General features: G+C 38.3%; 1 protein-coding gene across 13 annotated transcripts in view; it reads left to right on the plus strand.

Moving 5' to 3' along the window:
• Positions 1-24,655, plus strand: part of GTDC1 (glycosyltransferase like domain containing 1) — a 384,238-nt gene that overhangs the window by 322,551 nt on the left and 37,032 nt on the right. For 2 of the 13 annotated variants that reach the window (XM_082395816.1, XM_082395820.1), the window contains 2 exons: positions 10,139-10,227; positions 21,592-23,931. In XM_082395816.1, the coding sequence (XP_082251942.1) occupies positions 10,139-10,227; positions 21,592-21,658 (156 nt within the window). In that variant the 3' untranslated portion in view covers positions 21,659-23,931. The other 11 variants (XR_014245704.1, XM_082395821.1, XR_014245700.1 and 8 more) reach the window with 10 other exon arrangements.

Consider the following 24,655-nt stretch of genomic DNA (forward strand, 5'->3'; position numbering starts at 1 on the left):
TGAGACTTAACACACTTTCCCAAGGTGGTTAACACCCCCCAGATTCAACTGTTTGTTGACAGTGTATGTGTCACTGGAGTGTTGTGAGCCTTTTCCTGAGAAATTCCTCTCCCACCGTGTCTCCTGGCTTTCCCCTTTCCAGTTTTCCCCAGTGTCCTCTATTCCTGTTATCAACTGAGGAAACACCTGCTGTGGTAGGCAGCCTCCTAAGGTGGCCCCCAATGATCCCTGACTCCTAGTATTCACTAACTTGTGCAATCACCTCTCCTTGAACCTAGTGACTTGCTTTTAATGAATAGAATGTGGACAAAGTTATTGGATGTCTCTTTCATGATTAGGTTATAAAAGACCATGACTGCTGTCTTGCTAGCAGGGTCTCTCTCTGGCTGGCTTTGAGGAACCAAGTTTCCATGTTGCAGAGCCCCATGTGGCCAGGAAACGAGAGCAGCCTCTGGCCAACGGCCAGCAAGGCACTGAGATTCTCATTCCAATAGACTAGGAAGAACTGAATCACAACTACTAATGTGAGCTTGGAAGCAGATCCTGCCTCAGCTAATGTGACTGTGGTACCAGCTGACTTCTAGATAATAGCCTCCTGAGAGGCCCTGAAGCAGGGGACCCTGCTAGGCTGTGCCTAGGTTCTAAACCCACAGAAACTGTGAGATAGTAAATGTGTGTGGTTTTAAGTCACTAAATTTTGGGTTTGTTTGTTGTATAGCAATAGACAACACAACTACCGTGTCTTAGTGAACATACTCGGTAGCTCACTGCAGCTAAGTTTTGTGGTGAGTAGTAAAATAGTGCAGTGGGGCTACAACTCTTCACACTGATGCCTTCAAAACATAGACTTCATACTCATTGGCAAGCTATGCAGAAGAGCTGACCCAGTCCGCAAAGAAACACGTGAAGTCTCTAAGACCTTCCTGCAAATACCTTACCATTATTCATGGGCAAGAAATATTGACTAGTGTTTACTCTTTGGGATAGCGTTGTAAGCTTTGAAGTATAAAGGTGCTATTTCTTTTTCCAAGGCAAGGTTTGGCACATACACTTACTGGGACTAGAGAAATATAAAATGGTTTTTATTCATGTCGTGAGTGCTGTATTCTTAGACACATCTCTCTGGTTTCACAGATTTTTTCACACCACCACATCATGTCAGCAGCTTCTTGAGTTCTAGACTTCGTGGTAGAATTGCTAACAATCCCGTTAGAGACTTCAAAAAACTTAGAGGTAGGTGGTCTTATTACCAGTAGCTGACATGATCGGAAGACTTGTTCCTGCAGCAGGGTTATATAATTTGTGAATTATGTTATCATTTACTCAATTATCCACATTAATAGAGGGGAACCATGATGAAACTATTTAGTCAATAATCAAACACATTTTATTTTGAGATTTCATCGATTTATACGTACATATTAGATCTCTCCTAGGTATGTTCAACCTAATATTAAGATCTTCTTGTTTCTTTGATTCATACCTAGTGCTGGTACAAAGAGAAGACAACCCAGCTGAGTAGGAGAGGGGAGTTAATTTGGTACTGAACATGTTTCATGGGTGGGACATGTGTGATTTATCAAGAATTGATTTATTTAAAAGGTCCCTAAGTAGTCTAGGATTTAAAACAACAATGGAAAAACAATAACAACAACCACCAATGAGGCTTCTTTCCTTATTAGGTTAACAAGGATTTCTAAATGAATTACATCCAGGCAAGGCGATAGAGAAAATGGCTTATACACAGTTGGTGGGAGTATAAATTGGCATGACCTTTTTTTCTAGAATAATTTAACAACATGCTTTAACATTTTAAGTCCATTTCACGTCTAGGAATTTATGCCAAGAAAATAAATCTGAACTTGCAAAGATGTTAAAAGATGTTTATTGAAGCACTGTTTATAAGAATAAAAATTGACTGCAACCTAAATATCTGTCAATAGAATGAAATACACGATGAAATATACAAAATAGAGGCTACCACAGCCAGTTCAAGGGGAACACTTGTGTCATGGAAAGGCATCAGAAATATACTGTTAAATTTTTAAAGCTAGTCAGTGAACAAAAGGGTATATATACTATGGTTCCAATTTTTTTTTTTTTGAAGTCAACCTTGTACATGCATGGATTAACACCTGAGAGATATATACGTACACCAAATCATAACAACTGGTTTTCTCTAATAGAGGAATTATGGTGAGATATTTGAATATTTTCCAGTGAGCATGTATTATTTATCAGTCAGAAAAGATAGCTATTTTCACTTTGAAAAAATTCTAGACATTAATTTTTGCTTTTTCTGTTTTGGGCACTGAAAAAAAAAATCAACCCATAATCATCTGTTTCTTCTTTCCTCCAGGTGCTCATCTAGTTTTCATTCATTAGCTCAGCTAACATTTATTAAGCACCTATCATGTGTCCTGTGATAGTCACTGAATTAACAATAATAAACAAGAGTCTCTGACTCTAATGAAAAAGACACGTGAAATTTCACATGAAATAAAGTGTGTAAATGCTCCGTTAGAGCAGATGTAAGATAAGGTGGGGTGGAGGAGGGAGCGATCAATTTAAAATTATGGAACAATTCATGAATTTGTGCGTCATCTCTGCGGGTATTTCTTCCACTACGAAAGTATAAATGTCTTGAGACTGATTCTATAACATACACTTTTAAAATAATCTCTTTAGTGTCCAGAATCTGGATGATGGTGTGCCCAATGTTCAAAGAATACCTTTATGTTCAAGTTATTCATTTGCTAGAGTAGTGGGTTTTGAATTTTTTTGGAATTCAAGACTAGAGTTCCAATACAAGAATATGCAGTGGCACGTTGGAATGGATTTAAAAATTTAAAGCACTCCACAAGTAAGCAATAACTTCAAGCATAGCAAGGTCTTAGGGTGTCTTTGAAAGTATCCAGAGTATCAAGATAAGCTAGTTAGTTCACATAGTGCCCCTGAGCACGGAGCCAGTGTTCGAGCAGAATGTTTATATTCTAACAACACCTCAGAGATGAACTGTATTTGTTTGAACACATATGTAATCCATACAGACTATATATGTAAATACACTCACATAAGCATATTTGGGAATCAGAGATTTAGTAACCATGCCCTCCTTTCATTACTGATTTGAAGTTTTTTATTGATCACAAAGGGCTAATTGTTCGGTAGAGCACCTACCTGAGTGAACCTTCCATCAGGACCGACACGAATAGGAGCTCGTTAAACAGCTTAAAACAGACCAAAATCTGACGGCACACCTGGGAAAGGTGGGCTTCTGGCTCAGCTGTTTCAGTGGAGACTCTGTAAGAATGCAGAACCCTCAAAAACGTATTGTCTGCTTGCTTTCAGTAGAGCTAGTCAGTTCAGTTGAGATCTTTGTTCATATTTTTTTAAGGGACTTCAGGTAGCTGGGGGGAAAACTCATTGGGGTGGTTCATTCAAGGAGGACTTGCCCCAAAGATTTTTATACTTTACCCACAGAGATTGACTTAATCTGCCACTTTCCTTTCTTTATTTTCCTATCATTAATCAGATGACACACAGATAGAAGAACAGACGACGAAGAGAAGTAAAAGAAGACATGAGTGAAGAAGAGAAGAAAAAAACTGAATATGGTAGAAGGATCAGTTTCTCCATCTATCACTATGAGAATTTTAGGATATTCATGGTCAATAGTGACCACACTTGTAAAAGAGTTCTTTGGGATGAATCCCACCGTGTGCGACTTAGGTGTTAAAAACAAGACAACAGGCCCCAAATGAGATCACATATGCTAAGCCCCACATCACCAAACAGACTTAATTACAGTTTTGGCTCTCCCAGAAATGGAATCTTAAACCAGTCAATCAGGAATCTCCAGATTAGCTAATAATAACGAATAATCTCCAGATTATTAGTTACATAATCTGCCTGGTAGCTCCCTGCCATCCCCTAAAGGAAAGTAACCTTGCAATAGCCAACATGCTTTTTGGCCTAGTATAACTTCTTTCTTCCTACTCCCTTTTGTCTACAAAAGTCTTTCATTTTATACAGCTCCTCAGAGGTCCTTTCTGTCTGCTAAATTGAATGCTACTTAATTCGAATCAATTTTTGCTCCAGTAGAATCTTAAAAATTTTAATATGCCTCACTTTATTTTTTAACATAAGCTGTAATTACATTCTGAAGTCTGAGAGACATTGCTCAGTTGAAAAGTGTGTAGGCTTGAAATTGGGAGCTATAGGGCCTGGTCCAAGCTTTCTCTAAATGACTGTGCAGTGGAGAGCACACTATCTATCCTCCAAGTGTGCTTCAGTATCCCTATTTATTAAAAACCAAAAGGAAAACAATGCTTAACCTACCCATCTCACATGCCTGATGTGAAAATGTGAGAGACATCAAGTACATGAATATGTTTTGAAAGAGTCCAAGCAAATTGCAAAGTTCAGACATTAAAATCAAATAAAGGTTTTTTTAGGGTGGTGTTGACCAAGCAAAATATTTCCGTTAAAATAGTAACTGATGAGTTCAGTTAGTAAAAGTGTGTGACTTGCCAAAAAATGGATTGGTATTAATTATAAAAATTACATTAGAATTAATGCATTCATTAATGACCTACTAATCAATATCAATTGAAGGTTTATTATTTTAAGGAGGATGGCCAATTAGCAGTTTGACACCATGAAAAAGAGATAACCAACTGACTGATGGGTCCCCATCAAGTTTAATTTTAATTTGTTTTGAAAGTATCTTCTTGAGGAATGAGTTTAAATGCACACCACTCTTTCTCCTTTCAGCAAATGAATATATAAGTTGTTTAAAAAGCATATCTGAACGACCAAGAATGAAGTCTGGCATATGTAAGAAGAAATGAGCACATCCTCTAAATGGGCTCGATGGTATGATCTAAGTTCTATTATATAGAACTTATATGGTCTAAATCTATAACTGGATTGCTCTTTAAATTTAAGTGAATTTGTATGTCCGCTTTCCCTTAATGGAATCAGTTTTGATACACTCTTTGTTCATGCTGTTACGGCTTCAGTCTAAGGGTTCTTTGTACTGACTTTTTAAAGTTACATCACAAAGAGGTTTTAAGATTTCCCAACAGGCTTTTATTTAACCAAAGCTTTTGATCTCAAACCTGCTGGGGACTAGTGAAATCCTTACCAATTCTCCAGGAACTTCTCACTATTGGAATTTGAAAAGACCCACCTGAAGGACTGAACTCCCAGTATGGTTTCAGCCACCCTTCAGATCACGCTATTCAGGCAGCTGGCGAGGGGGTCTAGTGCACCCTTTGTGATCGGCTAAGCAGCCTAAGGTGTCCTTTGCATGAGTTGTACTCCCGAGGAAATAAAAACCAGGAGGACACAGACCTATATACCTTATTTCCTGCTATCTTCAGTTAAAGGCGGATTGCAGGGGGTCTGCTTAACATCCTTTGCTACCTAAATACCTTTTGGACATGGGAACTCAATAAAAGAACTTTCATTGCATCCATTACCCTACTGTGGTGCATAACAAATTAGATTTAAAAGGCTACTTTTTTCCCCCTTACAGCTATTTCCAACGTTTTCTTTAAAATTTCAATTTAGTGTCTAGTGCCAGAATATTCTATAATATACTTTAAAACTCTATAATACCAATTATGCCAACTGAACACTATTTCCAAAGAATTAGGCTTCTATTCTTATAGAAAAATTGTAGTTTAGAATTAAGATAAGGTAAAAAATAAAATAAAATAAAATGAAGATAAGTTAGAAAGTTATGTTTAAAACGGGTTAAATATAAAACTATATAACGCAAATATTGTTCTTGGATAACTCTTTTTTAAATATAAATGCATTAATTTTTTATTTGGCTCCAAATTCCCACTCTTTGAAAAAATTTTCATTTGAGGTTGAAAAATATCAATGCCACAGATTAACCTATTTTTAGAAAGGGTGAAATAAAATTCTCAATGATAATATTTAAATATTTTTATGTATTTTATCTTAAAACTCCATTGTGCAAAGGTTTTAGGGCATGTAAACAGCACAGAACACAGAAGGCAAATACAACTTTGTAAAGAACGCAATATTTGCAGCTGTGTGTGAGAACAGATTTGCCTATGGACCACTTCTCCTGTGTAAATATTTATCTTTACCCTTCTATTAATGTGGTGTCAAGCCTCTTTATTATTCACAAAAAAATTTTGGACTCTGTCTTGATAGAGATGGATATTACTGTCATTGCATCAGATGTTATGATCCCTGACAAAGCCTCAAATTAGCTATATGCCAAAGAACTAGAAAGAAATGTATAAGTATTTCCAGAAGCTGTAAAATATTTGCCGTTCAGTGCTCACTGCTTGAGGGCATACTCTCTCACACCACACATGTACCATCTATTACCAGACATTAGAGGCACTTGCTATCAGTATGTTTTTTGTCCTCTTTGTGCTCTGGTGTAACTACAGAAAAGTAGCCTGGAACCATCTCAGTTCTGAATATGTGGTAGAGTGGTCAGGCTATGTTCAGTCTGGGTTTCAGAAACACTGTTACCACACCTGTAGAATATGACATAATTGTTCCATTTCTCGACTTATTAATTTTCATAAGCATTTGTTACACATCTGATTGGTAGATATTTATGAGTAGCTGCCTGATGGACTCTTATGTTCTGCAGTTAATAATAACTGATTATAGGAAGACAAGATGCTATGAATTCTTTGCCTGGACAGAGAGAGGCTCAAAGACTTGCAGAACTGTGAGAATCATGGGAATTCTGGAAAAAAACGATTTTTATGGATAATACAAGTGTTACTTATGTTGTGTTACAGTAATTCCCTGCTTCTTTGTAAAAAAAAAAAACTATGCATTTTTATTGCATAGATAAAAGATTTAATAAAATATTTCTCATGATCCCAGATTTATTCTCATTCACTTTTATTCACAGTGTGAGTAGTTAGAATTTGGGGGATGATTACTCTGCAATATCTATCATTTAAAAGATGTGTATCACCTTTGATTAGAAAACTGTACTTCCAAAATACAGCCTTTAGAAATACTCACAACATTGTACTTTGAAGTCCACTAGTGTGTGATGTATGAGAATAAAAATTGTCATCACTCTAAATGTCCACCAACATGAGGTTGCTAAGAAGATATCACACACCCACGGTAGCAGCACTGTCGTGGTTGCGTGCCTACCAGGGCCAAGCAGTAGCTCCTCATCCTGCGTGACAACCATTTCAGGGAGGCATTGTTCATATCACACCTTACAAGTTTAGAAAGTGGATTAAAGAGAAAATAAGCGACTTGTCAAAGTCAGAGCATTACTAATAGTGAAGCTAGGATTCAAACTCAACCAAGACGTTTGGCTGCAAAGCCATGAACTTAACACACTAATATTTGTATATTTTATATAATACTCATATAACCCACTAATATGTGTGTATTCAAAGAATGAGATAGTTTTAGAGATCATGAAATGAAAAAAAGTCTGAGAAATATTAGATAGAGTTTGGTAAAAATTATGTCTGTATACATTAGAATATGGAGAGAAAAGTTTGAAGGACTATTCACCAGGCTGTTTATATTAAAATGTCTGTGGTTAGACTTTTATTTTCTACTTTATATATTTCTTTAATATTTAGATATCTTATAAATTTGTGTAATAAAAACAATACAGTTCTTTAAAATATCAACATATAAGCAGGAGAATCAATAAAATTAATAAATTATTGTATCAACATATGCAGCATTATTTCAAGATCTCAAGTGCTGGCATTCAATTTGGCATTTTTTAAACAAAGCATAAATAAATTATATCACATAGAATTTTTCTACTACGGACATTAATTATTGCAGTCTGTTTTGGGGGAGGATGGTGTTCTACGGTAAAGAAAGCTACACCACCGAGACTTTTTTCCTTGTGTAAGCAAGTTCTGCAAGTGACTTGTCTTATAACTATTGAATAAAAGTCCTGTTTTATCGATAGAGTTATACATATTTTTATTCCGCATTCTTTATATTAGAACACAATTATTTATTCTTTTAAAGGAGGACTGTCACAATGTTTCTAATACATAAAAACGCTTCCTACTTTTGCATTTGTAAACTGCTTCCATGCGTGGACATTGCATCCAGGTTCCTAAGATCAGGAAAAAAGATCTGTGCATTTTATTCTGAAGTTACAAATGATACTTGATACACCACTGTGCTAAAGGCAGGATTGGGCTGGCTCTAGCTTTACGTCTTGCATTTCAGCATTGAAAAAAAAATCAGTCATGGGTAATGCTTTCAAAAATGTTAATCCCAATTTTTGCTTATGGATATCACATGATTTTAAAAGGTAATAAAGAGTATTCTCAGTAGTCAAGGGTGAGTCAAGGAAAATGGCATCTATGGGAATAAGTCAGCCAGACAAAAACTTGACCCAACACCAAGCTCATTGTCAGAATCACAGCTGCCGCATCAACCAATGAGACCTGAAATGGAGGCAGCCAGGAAGTCAGGTGCCGAGGCTGGAAAGCCTGTTCCAGACCCATTGGCAGTTGGCCCTTCAGCTGCTGTACAGCCCCAGGAAGGGCCCAGGGGGCTGGATCTGGTTTTCGACCACAGGAGGAAAGTGAAGTGAAGTACAACCAATATTGTCAACAGCGAGACTGTCAAGTTAGTGCTGATAATATATTCATGGGGAGATGTATTGTTTTGCTCTTCGGGTTCAGTGGGGAAGGAGAGCCAAGGGAGAATGTACATAGCAACTCTGAAAGCATAATCTACCTCCTGCTCATAGAAACTGGTGATGGTGGCTCAGGCTTCCTTTTACCTCTCGATTCCTTCTAGTAGCGTGTCTTATTTACTAAGTAGGATCTTGAAAAATATGGACAGAAAATACCAGGTTTAAAAAGGAGGTGTGGTTAAAGGAACATGATACTCAGATTTTAAAAAGAAAATGGATTTTTGAGTTTGGCATTATTAACAGAGAGCTGTCATGTTCTTTTCCTTCAATAGAGAAAAGAAGTGACCCAAAACAGAAAATAAATGACCCGTGCTATGATTAGCAACTCACTGTGTTTGTTTAGTGTCAAGAATGCTGCTAGGATTTAATAAAAATTTACAATCATAGATCACCTCCCAAAACAAAAGCAAATAAACAAAGCACACATCTTTAAGGTAAGTCATCTTCTAACACCTTTGAAGCTAAGGATTGTCCTGCTTGCACAGAGCAGGCATTTCGTAAACGTTGAAAACTGAATATGACTCGCTGAACCTTGAGCTTGTCTTTGCAGTCTGTGCCCCTCCCGGATAGACACCCAGTTGTATGGCCTCCAGATTCATATTATTACATTCTCACTTCGGTGCTGAGACTTTATATAAAAACTTTATGAAAAGCTTTCTTAATGACAAACACATTCGTTTCGTCCACTGTAGTGAATAGCACCTGGTGTGGGACCCTGAACATAGTATGTTCTCAATAAATGCTTGTTAAATTTAATAAAAGTCACTAGGAATTGTGAGACATTATGGGAAGTTTGAAAGGCATTATATGTTCTTAAATTTAATGGGTGCTCCACAAACACAAATGAAATAGAAATATACTCACATATACATAACTTAAAAACCCATCATAAACACATGCAAAAACAAGAGGCATTTGTAGTGAGTGGCCAGAGGTTAACTTTTCAACATGGTTCTGATGGAGGAGATGGATAGAACTGATAACAGCTAACATTCATTAAACACTTATTATTGGCCAAGCAAAATGTTAACTGCTTTAGATGTATTGATTATCTTATTTAATTTTCACTGCAACCTTAATGTAGGTGATATTATTTTCATTTTACAGGTATGAAAACTGGGGCTTAAATTGTCAAAATAGTTGCCCCAGATTAGTAGGTGGGGGGGAGGGGCAAGCCAAGCTCTGCAGCCAGAAAATCTGGCTCATTGGCCCCATATAAAGACATATGCTATGATCTGAATGTTTGCTTTATGCTCTCCCCCCATCCCCCATCCCCTCCCCACCCCTTCGGCAAAGCATATGTTGAAATCCTAATGGCCCAAGTAATGGTGTAAGGAGGGAGGGCCTTTGGTTATAAAAGTGGAGCACTCATGAATGGAATTAGTGTCCACATAAGAGAGACCCCAGAGAGCTCCCTATCCCCTTCCACAGGTGAGGACTCAGCTGGAACCGGGAAACAAGCCTTCACCAGAACCTGCCCATGATGGCACCCTGATCTTGGACATCCAGCCTCCGGAACGGTGAGAAATAAATTTCTATTATTTATAAGTTACCCCGTCTATGGTATTATGTTATAGCCTTCCAAACAGACTAAGACAACACATGACAACATGGAAGAATGGTAATCTTACAGTCATAAGTCTCAGAGTTTTGGAGAATTGTTCAAGGATAACCACAACTGCACATTTAGGACTCAGCTGAGAACCGAAATATCATGAGTGTACCTCTAGAGATCCAGTTATCTTTTTGTTTCTTTAATAGCCAGTGTTTTTATTGTGGAGTGTTGCCATCCTCATGACATTCTCTGGCCCTGATTGTACTTCTCTTGCTGCTTCTAACACACACAGTCTCACCCCAACCTCATTTCTCCCTCAGACTTCTGACCAATCACAGCTTCCTTTGCTGTGGGGTCTCAGCTCACCGCCTTCTTCCTGAATGGAGGCCTGAATGGAGGCCTCTGAACCTCTCTCCTCACTGGCCTTCCCTGATGCCTCACATTCACACGCCTCTGAGACTGGCTTGCAGATCAGCTGGCATGTGGTCATGCCTGTGGTGAGGAGCTCTTTCTCCAAGCCACCTCAGAGACCCTTGCCCTGACAGGAGACAGGAGCCTTAAGGTACAGGGCTGATCTCATTTGATTGCCGTGGCCTGGTGTGGTGGTTAATTGTATATGTCAGCTTGGCTAGGCTGGGGAACCAAGAGTTGGTCAAACATCAGGTTAGATGTTCCTGTGAAGATATTTTTTAGATGTGATGAATATTTAAATTAGTAGACTTTGAGTAAAGCAGATTACTCTCCATAATGTGGTTGATCCTCATCCAATCAGCTGAAAGCCTTAAGAGAAAATACTGAGGTCCCCCTAGAAAGAAGGAATTTTACCTCCAGACTGCCTTCCGACTCAAGATGCAGCATTAATTCTTCCTGGGTCTCCAGCCTGCCACCTGCCCTGCAGATTTCAGACTTACCAGCCCCAACAATTAGTTGCTTTCCAAGTAACCATCGACAAGTGACTTGATTTCCTTAAAGCTCAGGGTCTGGCTTGGCAGGATACTGTGATAATTAGATGTGATGAATTATATTGTGATAATTAAATATTGTGAAATTCATTGATAATTAAGTGATCATTTTATGTACATAAATTGCCCGACATCTAGTAGATGCTGAATAAAAATAAGTTTCTCATCCCTTTCTCTAGCTAAAATTATACTAAGCCATTCTACTTGTTTTTTATTTCACTGGAAATGCTAGCTTTAGATATAAGGGAGTTTTTCTTATGATTGACTGATATTTCATGTGCCAACTCAAAGCCATCTCATGTTTATTTATTAAGGTATTCTTAGTCTTGCCACTCATTTCTCAGATCGACTAGTTAGTTTCAATTCTAATTGTCTCTCATTATATTGAACACAATGCATTTTCTTACCAGAGGTCACTATCTTTATGAGCCTTCAATCCTGCTCTGGTAGGGTTCTCCAGAGAAACTGAACCAAGAGAATGTGTATATATACATAAAGAGAGAGATTTACTTTAATTGTGTTTATGATTTCTATTTACCCTGTTTCATTTTGTCATTTTTTTCCTATTCTTATTTAGATTAATTGCTTTTTCTTTTTTGTTGTTGCTGTTATTAAATGGGAGTTATATATTCTACTTCTTCAGTGGTGCTCACAAGTTTTTAACAAGCACATTTGACCTATTTGTTTTAATTTCCAAACACTACACTCTTCTACCATCAATATATTATTTTACTTCCCCTTTGTTTTTATCCCCTAAACTAAGTCACTGTATTTTACCTCAATATTTACTTAGACTTACACACATATTTACCAGTTTCTTTGAGCACCACCTTTTGTACCTCTCCTTTATTCTAAGTCAATGTTCTTTTTATAGACGTACATCCTTTGGTGGTTCTTTCAGTAAGAAATCTGATGATAGTAAACTCTATCAGTTTTTATTTTTTTTTAAATCCTTACTCTTTTGATCACATCCTTAATCTTTAATTATAATTGATGTGGGTATAAAATTCTAAGTCGACATTTGTTTTTTCCCATAGCACTTTGAAGATATTATTCCATTTCCTGCTGACTCTATTTTTATTGATGAAATCTCTGCTTTAGCCTAATTGCTGTTCTTTAGGTAATCTGAGTTTTCTTTCTAGTTGCCTTTAATGTGCATGTCTTTTTAACTTTATTATTATTTATTTTAACTATGATGTGTCCAGGTATGGATTTATTTTCATTTATTTCATTCCTCTGTAGCTCCTTCTAGATATATGTTTGACCATCTCATTCTTTCCTTCATGTCTTCTAGCATTAAAAAATTTTCATTGGGTCTCCTTTTCTCTGTACTAATTGGAGATAATTTTCTTAGCTATGTTTTCTAGTTCAGGCATGAGCTCTTTAGCTGCTGATTAGCCCATCCATTGAGGAATTTCATTTTAATGAACAAATTTCTCATTTCTGCATGCTTAATTTGTTTATTTTTCAAATTTTCCTTTCCTTTTTTCATTATGTCCTGTTCTTTTTATAGTTATTCCTTTTTAAAATCTTTTTTATCATTTCAAGCATCTTTATTTTGTATTGTCTTTCAGATTATTAGATCAAGGTATTAAGGGTACTAATCTTTATGTTTGTTGTGTCTCCTGACTCTCTCTTACAGAAAATTGTTTCCTTGTGTGGCTCGTCACTCCTGTATTGTGAGCTTTTCTTCAGCTGTAGGATTCTTGGGCACCCCAGGCAGTGTCAGCAGTCCCTAAACACAGGTTTGGGGTTTCCTTTTGTCAGGTTCATTTCCCTTTTTTGTACCTTAGATTCTTGAGATTTTCAAATAACACAAATGCACACTCTACTCTTGCATAAGGCACATTTTTGGGAGTTTAATATTTGCTGACTTTTTTTCCTTCCTCTGTAACAAGCAGAAACAAATGTCCTTGTTGGTTACCTAAACCAGTATCTCCCACAGTTGCTGTGAGGTCAGTCATGAGTGACGAGGTCCTGCAGCTCCCATCTCCTCCCGACCCCTGAGCCCCAAGCCTGCCACGGGGATGTTCGTGCTTCTGTTCACCTTCGTGTACCAGCCCTGTGTGTTCTGCTCTGCCACACCCAGGTCCGGGAGGGGAAGGACGGGCAGAGGATGAGACCCCCGACACCAGACCTGCCTGAAGGAGAGGACGTGTGTGGGTACAGCTTCCTCCGTGTGCCCCACTGTATCTGTGTCTCCGGCTTCCTCAGCTGCCCGATGGTCTTCAGCCTCTGTCCCCGTTCTGTCCCTTACAGCAACTAGTGTCATGTCCTGCATGCCCTAGGCTGCTTCTCATTCTGTCACCTCAGCTCTGTATCCTTCCGGTCGCAGGGAATGGGGCCTACTCACCCGAGCCTGGTCTCTGAGCCCCTGGACCAGCTGTCTCCCGTGGTGCCGGCCCACACATGACCACGCCTCAGCAAGCGCCCCCTGCCCCAGCAGCCTCAGGTGTGGTTCACGGGAAGGTCTGAGAAGGGCCCAGGTCTGTGCTCAGGACTCAGAAGCCTGCTGGTCAGCGGTCCCCAGCCTGGGACGTGGCAGGAGGCTGGGCAAGCGAGCGCTGTGGACAGACCCTCAGGTTGCCCACCTGTAGAAGGATAGAGATTGGAGGTCCCCCTGTTTTACAGGTGCCCACAGACCTGGATGTTATGAAGTTGTACGTAACGTGAACACTTTGTAATGTTGATTGATTGAATGTAAGACAATTCATCTAAAAAAAAAAAGTTTCCATGTTGCAAGAAACAAGAATCCCATTATTACTATTATTAATTTTATTAAAACAGTATTAATCAAAAGAGTGCTACCATTATTACCATTCTTGCCATGCCTATGCCATTTTAAGAACAAACATCCTCAACTAATTTGAGTTGCAACTTTTCCATATTGTTTTTGGATGACTGGTTTCCATATTTTAGATTATACCTATAGCATAGAGACAGAAAGAAATAAGTTGTACAGATTTACATTAGACAGACACTATTTTGACTTCCTTTAGGCAAAATAGTATCAGAATTTTATCACTAGAGTTCTTGAATGTTAATTTATTTTTTTCTCCACTCCTTTGAGATCCCCATTTTAATTTTTAACAACTTCCTCCCTTCTCCACTTCTATTATAATGCAAAAAGGGGGAAGAGGTGAGAGGAAGATGGTAGAGAATCTCTGAGAAATAACAAAAGGAAAAAATAGTAAGTAATAAATTGGCAGAAGGGAAGGAAATAAAAACAAAATTGAAGGGAGTAAATTTTCAAGAGTGGAGAAAATAATATGATGGTATCCCAAAGAATATGAGTAAAGAAGCTATGGGTCAAAGAAAAGAGAAAAGGAGTGAGGGGTGGGATGCTGGGATGGAGAAAGCATGAAGCATTGTGGGTGATGACGAGAGAAACAGAACAAGTACCATTTGTGCCTATTGTGTGCTGGAAGAACAGTAGGCACATTTCATCCACAGCTCATAGGTAGAGTCAACAAATGTATGAACCATGAATGATTATCTCATTTGATAAATCAAAGAAGTCAGAGAAATTAAATAGCTCATCCAAGATCTGAAGAGTTAGTAAAAACCTGAGTCAGAATTCATCCACAAATCTGTGTGTTTTCACCAAAAACTGGGGCAGGATTGGAAAGGTCACTCTCCACCCACTGTGTGGAACAGAGGACAGATGCCCCTGCTTCTTTCTTCTTTTCTTTGCCAGCTAATTACATGTCTGATTAGTGTAGGACAAAGGAAAATGTGCAGAAGAGAAGCCTGACAAGGTTGAGAAGGAAATGGCCTGGGAGAAAGGAAGATGATTCATTGATAAGCTCTTTGTCCTCTAGAAATGCAATAGGCCTCCTAGGAGGAGAGACTCAGTGTCTGGAGGGGCAGCTCCGGCCTTGAAGGAATTGTCACCCAGAGGTGACCGGGCACAGAAATGCTGGAGCATTTTCAGACCTTCCTACCTCAGCAAGCCACAAAAAAAGTGCTATAAAATGTCTTTGATTCTTCCTCCTTTTCACTCATACTATTATATACCGGCCTGTCCGACATTGCCCTTGAAAACCAGGCCGCCTCTGGAGCAGTGAATTAACCATGTGGTGTTTCTTGAGCATCTAATCCATGGAATAGGATCCCATGTCATACTTGTTTAAGACTCGATACAACTTAAATAGGGTTTGCTGCATTATTCACCCCAAGTAAAAACCCCAAGAAACCAAAACAGAATTATACAGCAATTTAAAAGAATACTATTTTCCCACTGATGACGCCTAGTATCATGTCTCCATGTTGCTGGTAATGGAATGAAAGTCACGTCAGATACACAGTGAGGTCAACTCACCTTGTCATTAAAGTTCAAAAAATCAAAAGCCCTTTCTTCAAAAAAAATTTTTTTTAATTCTTGCTAATTTTTATCACCATTTCCATTGTGTGATTTTTTTTTTTCAGAGATGAAAATAAAGGTCATTTTTAATCCCCAACTTCTAGTTTAGTGTTATCTCAAATCAATTCTTGATATACACCTCATTTAAAATTGTCTTTTCTAGTTAGAGGCAAGTGTGGAGTTTTCAATGAAGAATGAGGGTTTCATTCGACTCTCTCTTAGGTGCACGTAGAGCCTTCTAAACATTTCAGAGCTTGGGGTGGACCTCCCTCTATAAATCGTAAATTGCCCACGCTTTTGAACTCCCTTTCTCTTTTAAAGCCACCTAGGTTAAAAATTAAGCCCCTACAGTGAAGGGCACCTGTATTTGCTTGCCCTATTATGCAGCTATACTGAAATGCTTTACAGCTGTCTAAATTAGCATAATTAAATCCACATCAATTAAAAACCTCAATCACCTCTCTCCCCTTCACATGTAGATGGTGACATTTGTCTAAGGTGGGAACTAACAAAAGAACTTTTTAACAGTTGAAGATCTGGCTCAAAAGGAGGGTAATAGGATTGGTCTATTGTTCCGGGTTCACCTAAGACGGGGAGCAGTGGTCAATGAGAGCTATTTGGCCAAAGTCGTCTGCGGTTTGCATTTCAATGCTGCTGGCAGCAGGGCCAGCCATTCGAGATGTGCATTTTACAGCAGGCCTCTCCTCCAATAATGAGGGTATACAAAGCGCCCATTCTGACTTTGGGGGTGGTGGTTGTTTTTAAACTGGGGAAGTCTGGTGACCTCAGGATAGTGACAAGCCTAAACCGTGTGGTGCTGGCAGAGAAAATTCCTGGAGATGAAAACTGACGTGGGGTCCAGGGGTTAATTTCTGGAACAGACAAATTTGCATACAAATGAAAAATGATGGGATTTCCGTTCTCTTAAATTTTCAATGTCATCAGCATCAAACAGCAGCCCTGCTCCCTTGCTGTTTGAAGAATATTCATTACTTTAGAAAAAGGGGCACCTTGTTTGGTGTTCAACTGAATGCAGGTCTATGACTCAATTTGTGACGCCTCATCTGGAGGGTGAGTTTTCTGTGCCTCTTCGTAATACTACTAAGTAGGGCTTGAATGATATTTATTTTTATAATCCTAAACTTTTCTGAATAAACATTGAATGGCCTGTGGTTGACTACTTTGAGCATTTACCTTTTCACCCTCATGAGTTGTTTACCCATATTTAGCTGACCTTTCTTTTTTATAATATCACAGAGGATGACATTTGGGTCTATGTTAAGTTAGTGGATTCAAGAGACGGGACATGACAATACTAATTTCTCCAAAGCACATGATATTTCTTCATTTTTTATTCTTTTAGTTATTTGTTTTTTTCACATTTAAAGACAATTGTTTTTAGAGCAGTTTTAGGTTCTCAGCAGAATTGAAAGGAAGGTCAGAGAGTTCTCATAACCCCCTGTTGCCATCCCTGTTCAGACTGTCTCGTTATCAACATGCCCCACCAGAGTGGTACGTGTGTTACAACTGATGAACCTACACTGACACGTCGTAATCACCCAAAGTCCATAGTTTCCTTTAGGGCTCACTCTTGGTGTTCCACATTCTATGGGTTTGGACAAACTTATAGCGACATATATCTATTCTTATAGTATCATATATCATTATAATATCAGACATGTATGAGAGTACCATATATGTATATAGAGTATCATATAGTTCCATTGCCCTAAAAATCCTCTGTCCTCCATTTATTCATCCCTCTCTCCCCCTCAATCCCTGACAAGCACTGGTTTTCACTGTCTATGTACTTTTGCCTTTTCCACACAGCCTATGGATGGAATCGTACAGTACGTAGCCTTTCATTTTGGCTTCTTTCCCTTAGTAATATGCACTGAAGATTCCTTCGTGTCTTTTCATGGCTTGATAACTTGTTGTTTTTAGTGCTGAATAATATTCAATTGTCTGGGTGTATCACAGTTTATTCATTCACCTACTGAAGGATATCTTGGTTGCTTCCATTAAACGCTTTTTTGATGACATAATTCATATCTGCTCTTTTTTTTATAAATTTACTTATTTTATTTTATTTACTTTATTTTTGGCTGCATTGGGTCTTCGTTGCTGTGCACGGGCTTTCTCTAGTTGCGGCGAACGGGGGCTACTCTTGGTTGCGGTGCACGGGCTTCTCATTGTGGTGGCTTCTCTTGTTGTGGAGCATGGGCTCTAGGTGTGCAGGCTTCAGTAGTTGTGGCACACGGGCTCAGTAGTTGTGGTTCGCGGGCTCAGTAGTTGTGGCGCACGGGCTTAGTTGCTCCGCAGCATGTGGGATCCTCCCAGACCAGGGATCAAACCCGTGCCCCCTGCATTGGCAGGCAGATTCTTAACCACTGCACCACCAGGGAAGTCCCCTGCTCATTTTTATAGTGTTACAAAAATATAAGTATGCAGAAAGAAGAAAATAAAAATTGTTCAAAGTCTCAGTTCTTAGACACCACTGCCAGTTAATATTTTAGTGTATATTCTTCCTCAACCCCCTTCTTCAAAGTTTCCATACTTTGAAACTGTCAGCCCACTGAAGGCAGGGATGCTTCCCGTTGCCTATAGCAAAGCCGACCCTTTTTAATTAGCTAAGCCTGCCCTCAAGGAAATACTGCTAGAGGCACGTTCTTATGAGTCAGTCTCTCTCCTTTCCCCGCTGTATCACTAGCGATCGAGAAGACCCCAAATAACTTCTTGAAACCCCTAAGTCTTCTTTCTTCCAAAATATGGATCTCTCTAGATACTGTGTCTAGATGCTGCCATAAATTAGTGACTATTAAAGTACATCAAAACTCTTATTTAACTTTTAGAACAATACTGAAATATTTACATTTTTATAATGAAACAGAAAGTACTTTGCTTAGTTCCTCAGCTCTTTAGAGCTGTAGGATGCCTCAAGGGACACGCCTGACAATACTCGCCATTCAGATTTGCCTGCAACTTCTGTGGGAAACAGTTCGTGATACTTTCTTCTGGGTCATGGAATGTTCTTCAACACTTTACTTCCCTCTCATGGATGAGATGCCTCCTTGGCAGTTTATCATTTTTTCTTCTCTCTCTCTCTCTGAACTATTAATAAGAAAGAAAGGAATGATGCATAAACTTTAGAAATCTCATAAAAGGAAAAGGTCCAACTTTCAGGATATGAAATGGTTGAGAAACCCCTTAAAGAAATAGCACTACAGCAGCTAAATTGCTATGATATATGAACCAGAAAGGCAATATAATAATGTGCATGGGAATAAAATATATCTGTTTTAACCTGGAACTTCACATTTGTATACAGTCTGGTCATATGCATCTCTGGTACAATAAGTACCGTTAACATATATGTGAGTTTATCAGAAATACCTTTAAGATTTTTGTCGATTAAGGTATCTTTATTGTGATTACGACTTGCTGAAGGGGAATTTTGAGGCAATAAACAACATACCTCAAAGCCCAGATGTCCTGTTTAGACAAGGAGTTTTATGTTGATTCTAGTCTGCCTTCACCTAACCTCGTGTAGCAAATATTACAAAGACATAATTAGAAAATTTGGTACAATATTTAGCCCTGGTCGCTGTGTGATGGAATTGTTTGACTGCTGAGTTACTGAAGCTTGTTTGCATCCCAGTGTGTAGTGAAAGGCAAACTTCAAAGAAAATATTATATCTCCCAACTCCAGCTCCTGAGAGTCTTGGAAGTATAATACAGCAAGGCTTAAAACTCCCTGCTGTGGAAGGGGCAATTTGACACTGAAACTAGTGTTAAATCACTATTGAAACACTGGTTTGCAAAAGAGTTCTTATTAGATAAATATAGTTGAAGCCTTAAAAGGCAGGAGGAAAATACACCCAAGTCATAGGGAAAAAAATGGGGGAGAAAAGTCTTTCAAGTTGGACAGTATGTGTTGACAAAATTTGGAGATTTTAAAACATGTATCTACACATTTATTTTATAAATTGTACATAAGACTGGCTCCTTTTCCAGTGCAAAATCAAATATTTAGATTTGCAAAAACCTATGGAAGCCAGATTTTAGACAAAAAGGGGTTTTTTTGTCAGACTGTCAGTCTCTGAATTTCATCACAATCTGTTCAGCTGTTTTTGTTGCAGGCAGGCGTAAAACGTACTGGGTAAATGTGTGTTTGTATTTATTATTAAAATGGGGATGCTAAATCCTGCTTCCTAACAGTCTTCACATTCTTTAAGTCTGTGATGGTCACAGGGAAGCAGATCCATGAAGTGCAAGTATGAGAGTCATACATGGAGGAGGAGGGAGAGAGGGGTGTGACAAACACCAACAACCAACACCTCTTTGCAATAGAGGCTTTCGAGCCTTTAAAAATATGACCTTGACATGTTGCCTCAATAACTTTTTCTGAACCTATATGTACTTATTCTTGTCTGGAAGAGGGATGAGGAAATGATTTGCTGGTGACAGATCTAAATGTTTCATTTAATTGTCATGATTTCTTTTCCCATTCTCTGCACTAATCTAAAAATGAGAACTTGGGTTGAAAGTTTCAACATCATTTAATATACATGTATAATTGTATACAAAGATTGCCTAAGAGAATATTAAAGCTAGAATCTGAACCTCTAGGAGGTGGGACAACATAGTAAAGAACAAGCAAACAACAAACAAATAAATACCAAATCTTAGGTAAGTGCATGCTTGCAGAGCTAACTCTTCTAGCTAGGGCTTTTTGATACAGTTACATCCAGAAGAAATGAGATTTGAGATGATATTTCCCTATATAAGTAAATCTCTTTACAAAAGGAGAATAATACGTTTGTTCCTAATCAAATTGACAAGGATAGAGCAAGCATTTGAGGACTATTTTCATATTTTCAAGAAGTACAATGGAAATTTTACCTTTAACAAAAGGTATATCAGTCAGCTAGGGCTGCCATAACAAAATACCACAGACAGTGATTTGAACAATAGAAATTTATTTCCTCACAGTTCTTTCTGGAGGCTGGAAGGCCAAGATCAAGGTGCCGGCAGCGCTAGTTTCTGGCGAGACCTTTCTTCCTATTTTATAGGCAGTGGTGTCTTGCTGTGTCTCAACATAAAATTTCTTCTGCGTTTGAACAGAGAATCTCTGTATCTCATCCTCTTCTTGTAAGGGCACCGGTCCTATAGGATTAGGGCGCCACACTTAGGACCTCATTTAACCTTAATCACCTCCTTAAAGGCCTATCTACAAATACAATCACACTGGGGTGTTAGAGCTTCCCCATCAGAATCTGGGGAATGCGATTCATTCCATAACTAAAATAACACACAGCCTCCCTGGAACTCCAGTTTCTTTGTTTCTCACTGGCTTTACATCAACTCATTATAAGACTTCATATTCTGCTCAGAACTTTTGATTTGCAGTTTTATGTTTCTGATTAATAAGGCATTGGAAAAATAAATACTATTGTTCCATAAATGTGGTTTGGTAAACAAATTATTTCTGAATGTAAGGTCTTTGGAGAAAAATCATTAAAGAAATTCTCGGTGATTAAAAGAGGCTGAAAGTCTCTGGAGAGAACATTACCTGCTTGAAGAGGTGAATTCAACTAGGGAGTCTCAAGATCACTTCCAGGTCTCAGAGCTATGAGTTTGTGAATTCATTGATTTGCATAATACAGTTTGATCCCGAATTATGTGGTATTGAGAACCCATTGAAATATGGCAAAGTAGTCTTCCCTCCAAAATGTTAAGGAGTGTTGCTGATAAATTTACAAAGAAAAATAAAATTCCCAGGTTTGGTTGTGCACCTGTGGCAGAGACTGGCTGGTTAGATGCTTGTTAATCCCATTTCTTTTTTCTGTGCACACAGGGGCACTCCATTTCCCAGCTTCCTTTAGATTGGACCATGTGATTAGGTCCTGGCCAGTTAGAAATTGATGGAAATGATGCACAACCCTTCTAGGACTGGACAGAACTGTCTGTGTGATCTTTCATGATTTCTCTTCTCTTTTGGTAGTAACAATGGAGACCAGTTGTGGAAGTCATACAATACAAAGAGCCTGGATCCCATAGTCACCACTTGAAAGAGGCACCCAGAAAGACTTTCTGACGTTTTTGGAAGCAATGAATAAATTTTATTGTGTTAATCCATTGAGATTTGGGGGTTATTTGTTATAGTAGCTGGCATTACTTGTCCTTACTAATATAATATCAAGGAAAATGTCAAAACAAAAATTTTGGACAGCAATCTAAGTTTTATCTATTGAAATATATACCATTAAAGAAATGCTAGACATCATACAGAATTTCCATTTACCTAGTTGTTTTAAGAAATCAAACGAATGTAGTTGCTCTCCTGACATCACTTTTGTCTCCATCACCAGCAAGGTCCTGATCAGAATCTTTCTGCATCAACTATTATTATTTTCCACTAGGCCCACCCACAAATCACACTAGGGCTTTAGGCTTCAACCTATTCCCATTTTTGATACTGTTGAACCCTGAGAGGTGTGTTTGTTTGTTTGTTTGGTTTTTGCCATGCCACGGGGCATGCGGGATCTTAATTCTTGACCAGGGATCAAACCCGCAAGCCCTGCAGTGGAAGTGCAGAGTCTTAACCACTGAACCGCCAGGGAAGTCCCTGGGAAGTGGTTTTTAAAAACGATTTAAATATTGTGATCAGATGCCACCTGCACCTTTCTCCTCTCCCCTAAAACAGAAGACATGGTGAAAATTCCGTATCTCCAGGATTCTATTTGGCAAAACCACTGTGTAGCTCAGCGATAAATAGCTTGTATTTAATGCCTCTCCTCTAATGAGTTTGCAGTGCCTGTTGGAGACACTGTGTTGTGAAGGACTCAGAGGTGGAGTCCTTATTGGAACTGTTGTTGTCTGCAAAGGGCCAGAGACTGGGGAGTGAAGGCACGTGTGTCCCATAGGGCTGTTGCTGGTTTACACTGTGTTTCTGAGTATTACATGTCTACAGTTATCTGTCTACCACAGATAAGGTCCAGTTTTGTTAAAAATATTAAAACCTCCATCTAAGGCCATACTCCTGTTGCAGTAGCTACTAGATCATCGACAGTTGTAGGTTGCCATTTTGGAGCTGTGTTCACTTAGGTCAGACTTGACAGGCTTACACCAATTTGTCTGACTCGTCTCCAATTCCCAGGGAAGATGACACTGTGTAGGATCTGGTATCCAGAGTCTAGAGTCACAGACATACTAACAGAGTCTGTGCGTTCTATCAGAACACCAAAGATGATGGTAAGTATTAGGAAGTGAGCATTAGCACATATTGTTTGTGGGAGTGTATGTTGTGATAAATGTTCGGTAGTACAGTCTAGTAATATGTATCAAAATGTGAAACACATCTACACTTTAGTACAATAATTGTACTTTTGGGACTTCATCCTAAAAATACGAGTGATCATTTACATATAATGACATCAACTGTAGCCTTCATTTTTTTTCCTTTTATTTTTTTATTGGGGTATAGTTGCTATAAAATGTTGTGTTAGTTTCTACTGTACAATGAAGTGAATCGGCTATATGTATACATATATCCCCTGCCTCTTGGACCTCCCTCCCAATGACCCCCCATCCCACGCATCTAGGTCATTAGAGAGAACCGAGCTGAGCTCCCTGTGCTAGACAGCAGGTTCCCTCTAGCTATCTATTTCACACATGATAGTGTATATATGTCAATCCTAATCTCCCAATTCATCCCCCCCTTCCCCCACCACTTCCACACGTCCGTTCTCTACGTCTGCATCTCTATTACTGCCCTGCAAATAGGTTCATCTGTACCGTTTTTTCTAGATTCCACATATATGCATTAATATATGATATTTGTTTTTTAGCCTTATTTTAATAGCAATATCATCATTAAAGGATTGATTAAATGAGTCATGATATATTCATGTAATGGAACACTATACAGACTTTGAATAAGATAAGGTAGACCCACCTTAAAAAGCTGTCATAAAAAGCTGTCCATGATAGAATGTAAAGTGAACAATGCAGGTTGTAGAACAATATACATAATTTTAGTTTATCTAATATGCAGGATATAGAGCAGTACATATAATATTCTATCCAGTGTTTTTACAAAGCCTTCTACGACATAATAATATACTAGAAGTACATATCCCACATGTTAAAAGAAGTTACATCTGTGGGATAGGATGGAAGCAAGGGGAAAGGCATGATGGAGGTAGCGCTACACTGTATACTTTGTATTTTCAATTTTTTAAATTAGTGTGTAGTTTTATCATGTCTTCATCTGTAAAATAGTGAAGTAAAAATAGGTGGATCCCTATGAAACTGTCATTTTTGTAAGTCAAAAATGGTACAATATCAACACTTTAGAACTTACCATTTGGTTGTTGGGAGAATTAAATGAGCTAATTCATGTAGAACATTAGGATGATGCCTCGAATATTGTAAAAGTGAAATAAGTGTTAGCTCTTACTGATCTTTTTATTATCAATGCTTTACATTTCCAATATTCTTTCATATTCACTTTCTAATTTAGTCCTGGGACACCCTCTTGGGATAGGAAGGGCATGCAACATCACCCACAGGTTCAAAAGAGCTTTCTCCAGCATTTTGCTCTGTTTACACATCACGCCATTTGCTTCTCCAAACAATCCCAGGTGGAACGTATTTAAGTCTACTTTGCTTATTTAAATTAACAGATGAAATAAAAAATAATTTGTACATGTTTGACATTTTCTCCCAATACATAAAATTATGTGTTATCCTCACATGGATATTTTAATCAATGAGATGTACAAAAGCAAAATTTGGAGCCCTTGAGTTATAGGATACAACTCAATGATCATGTCCTTCTTGAGAAATCCTGTGATTCCCAGGGGCAGATTTTGTTGCTCTGTCCTCCAGGCTCCAGAGCTCTTTGTTGATATCTATTCATATAAAGAGATATTTTGTAAATGATACATGTAGTATCGGTATATTCTTTATTATCTTTGATTTCTCTGAACCTGGCAGAGTCTCAGGCAAAAAGTGGCTGCCTAATAAATGGTTAAAAAATTAACGAGGAACTAAGTGAAGGAATG

This window comes from Balaenoptera borealis (genome assembly GCF_965194805.1).
Source record: "Balaenoptera borealis genome assembly, chromosome: 6".
Taxonomy (NCBI): domain Eukaryota; kingdom Metazoa; phylum Chordata; class Mammalia; order Artiodactyla; family Balaenopteridae; genus Balaenoptera; species Balaenoptera borealis.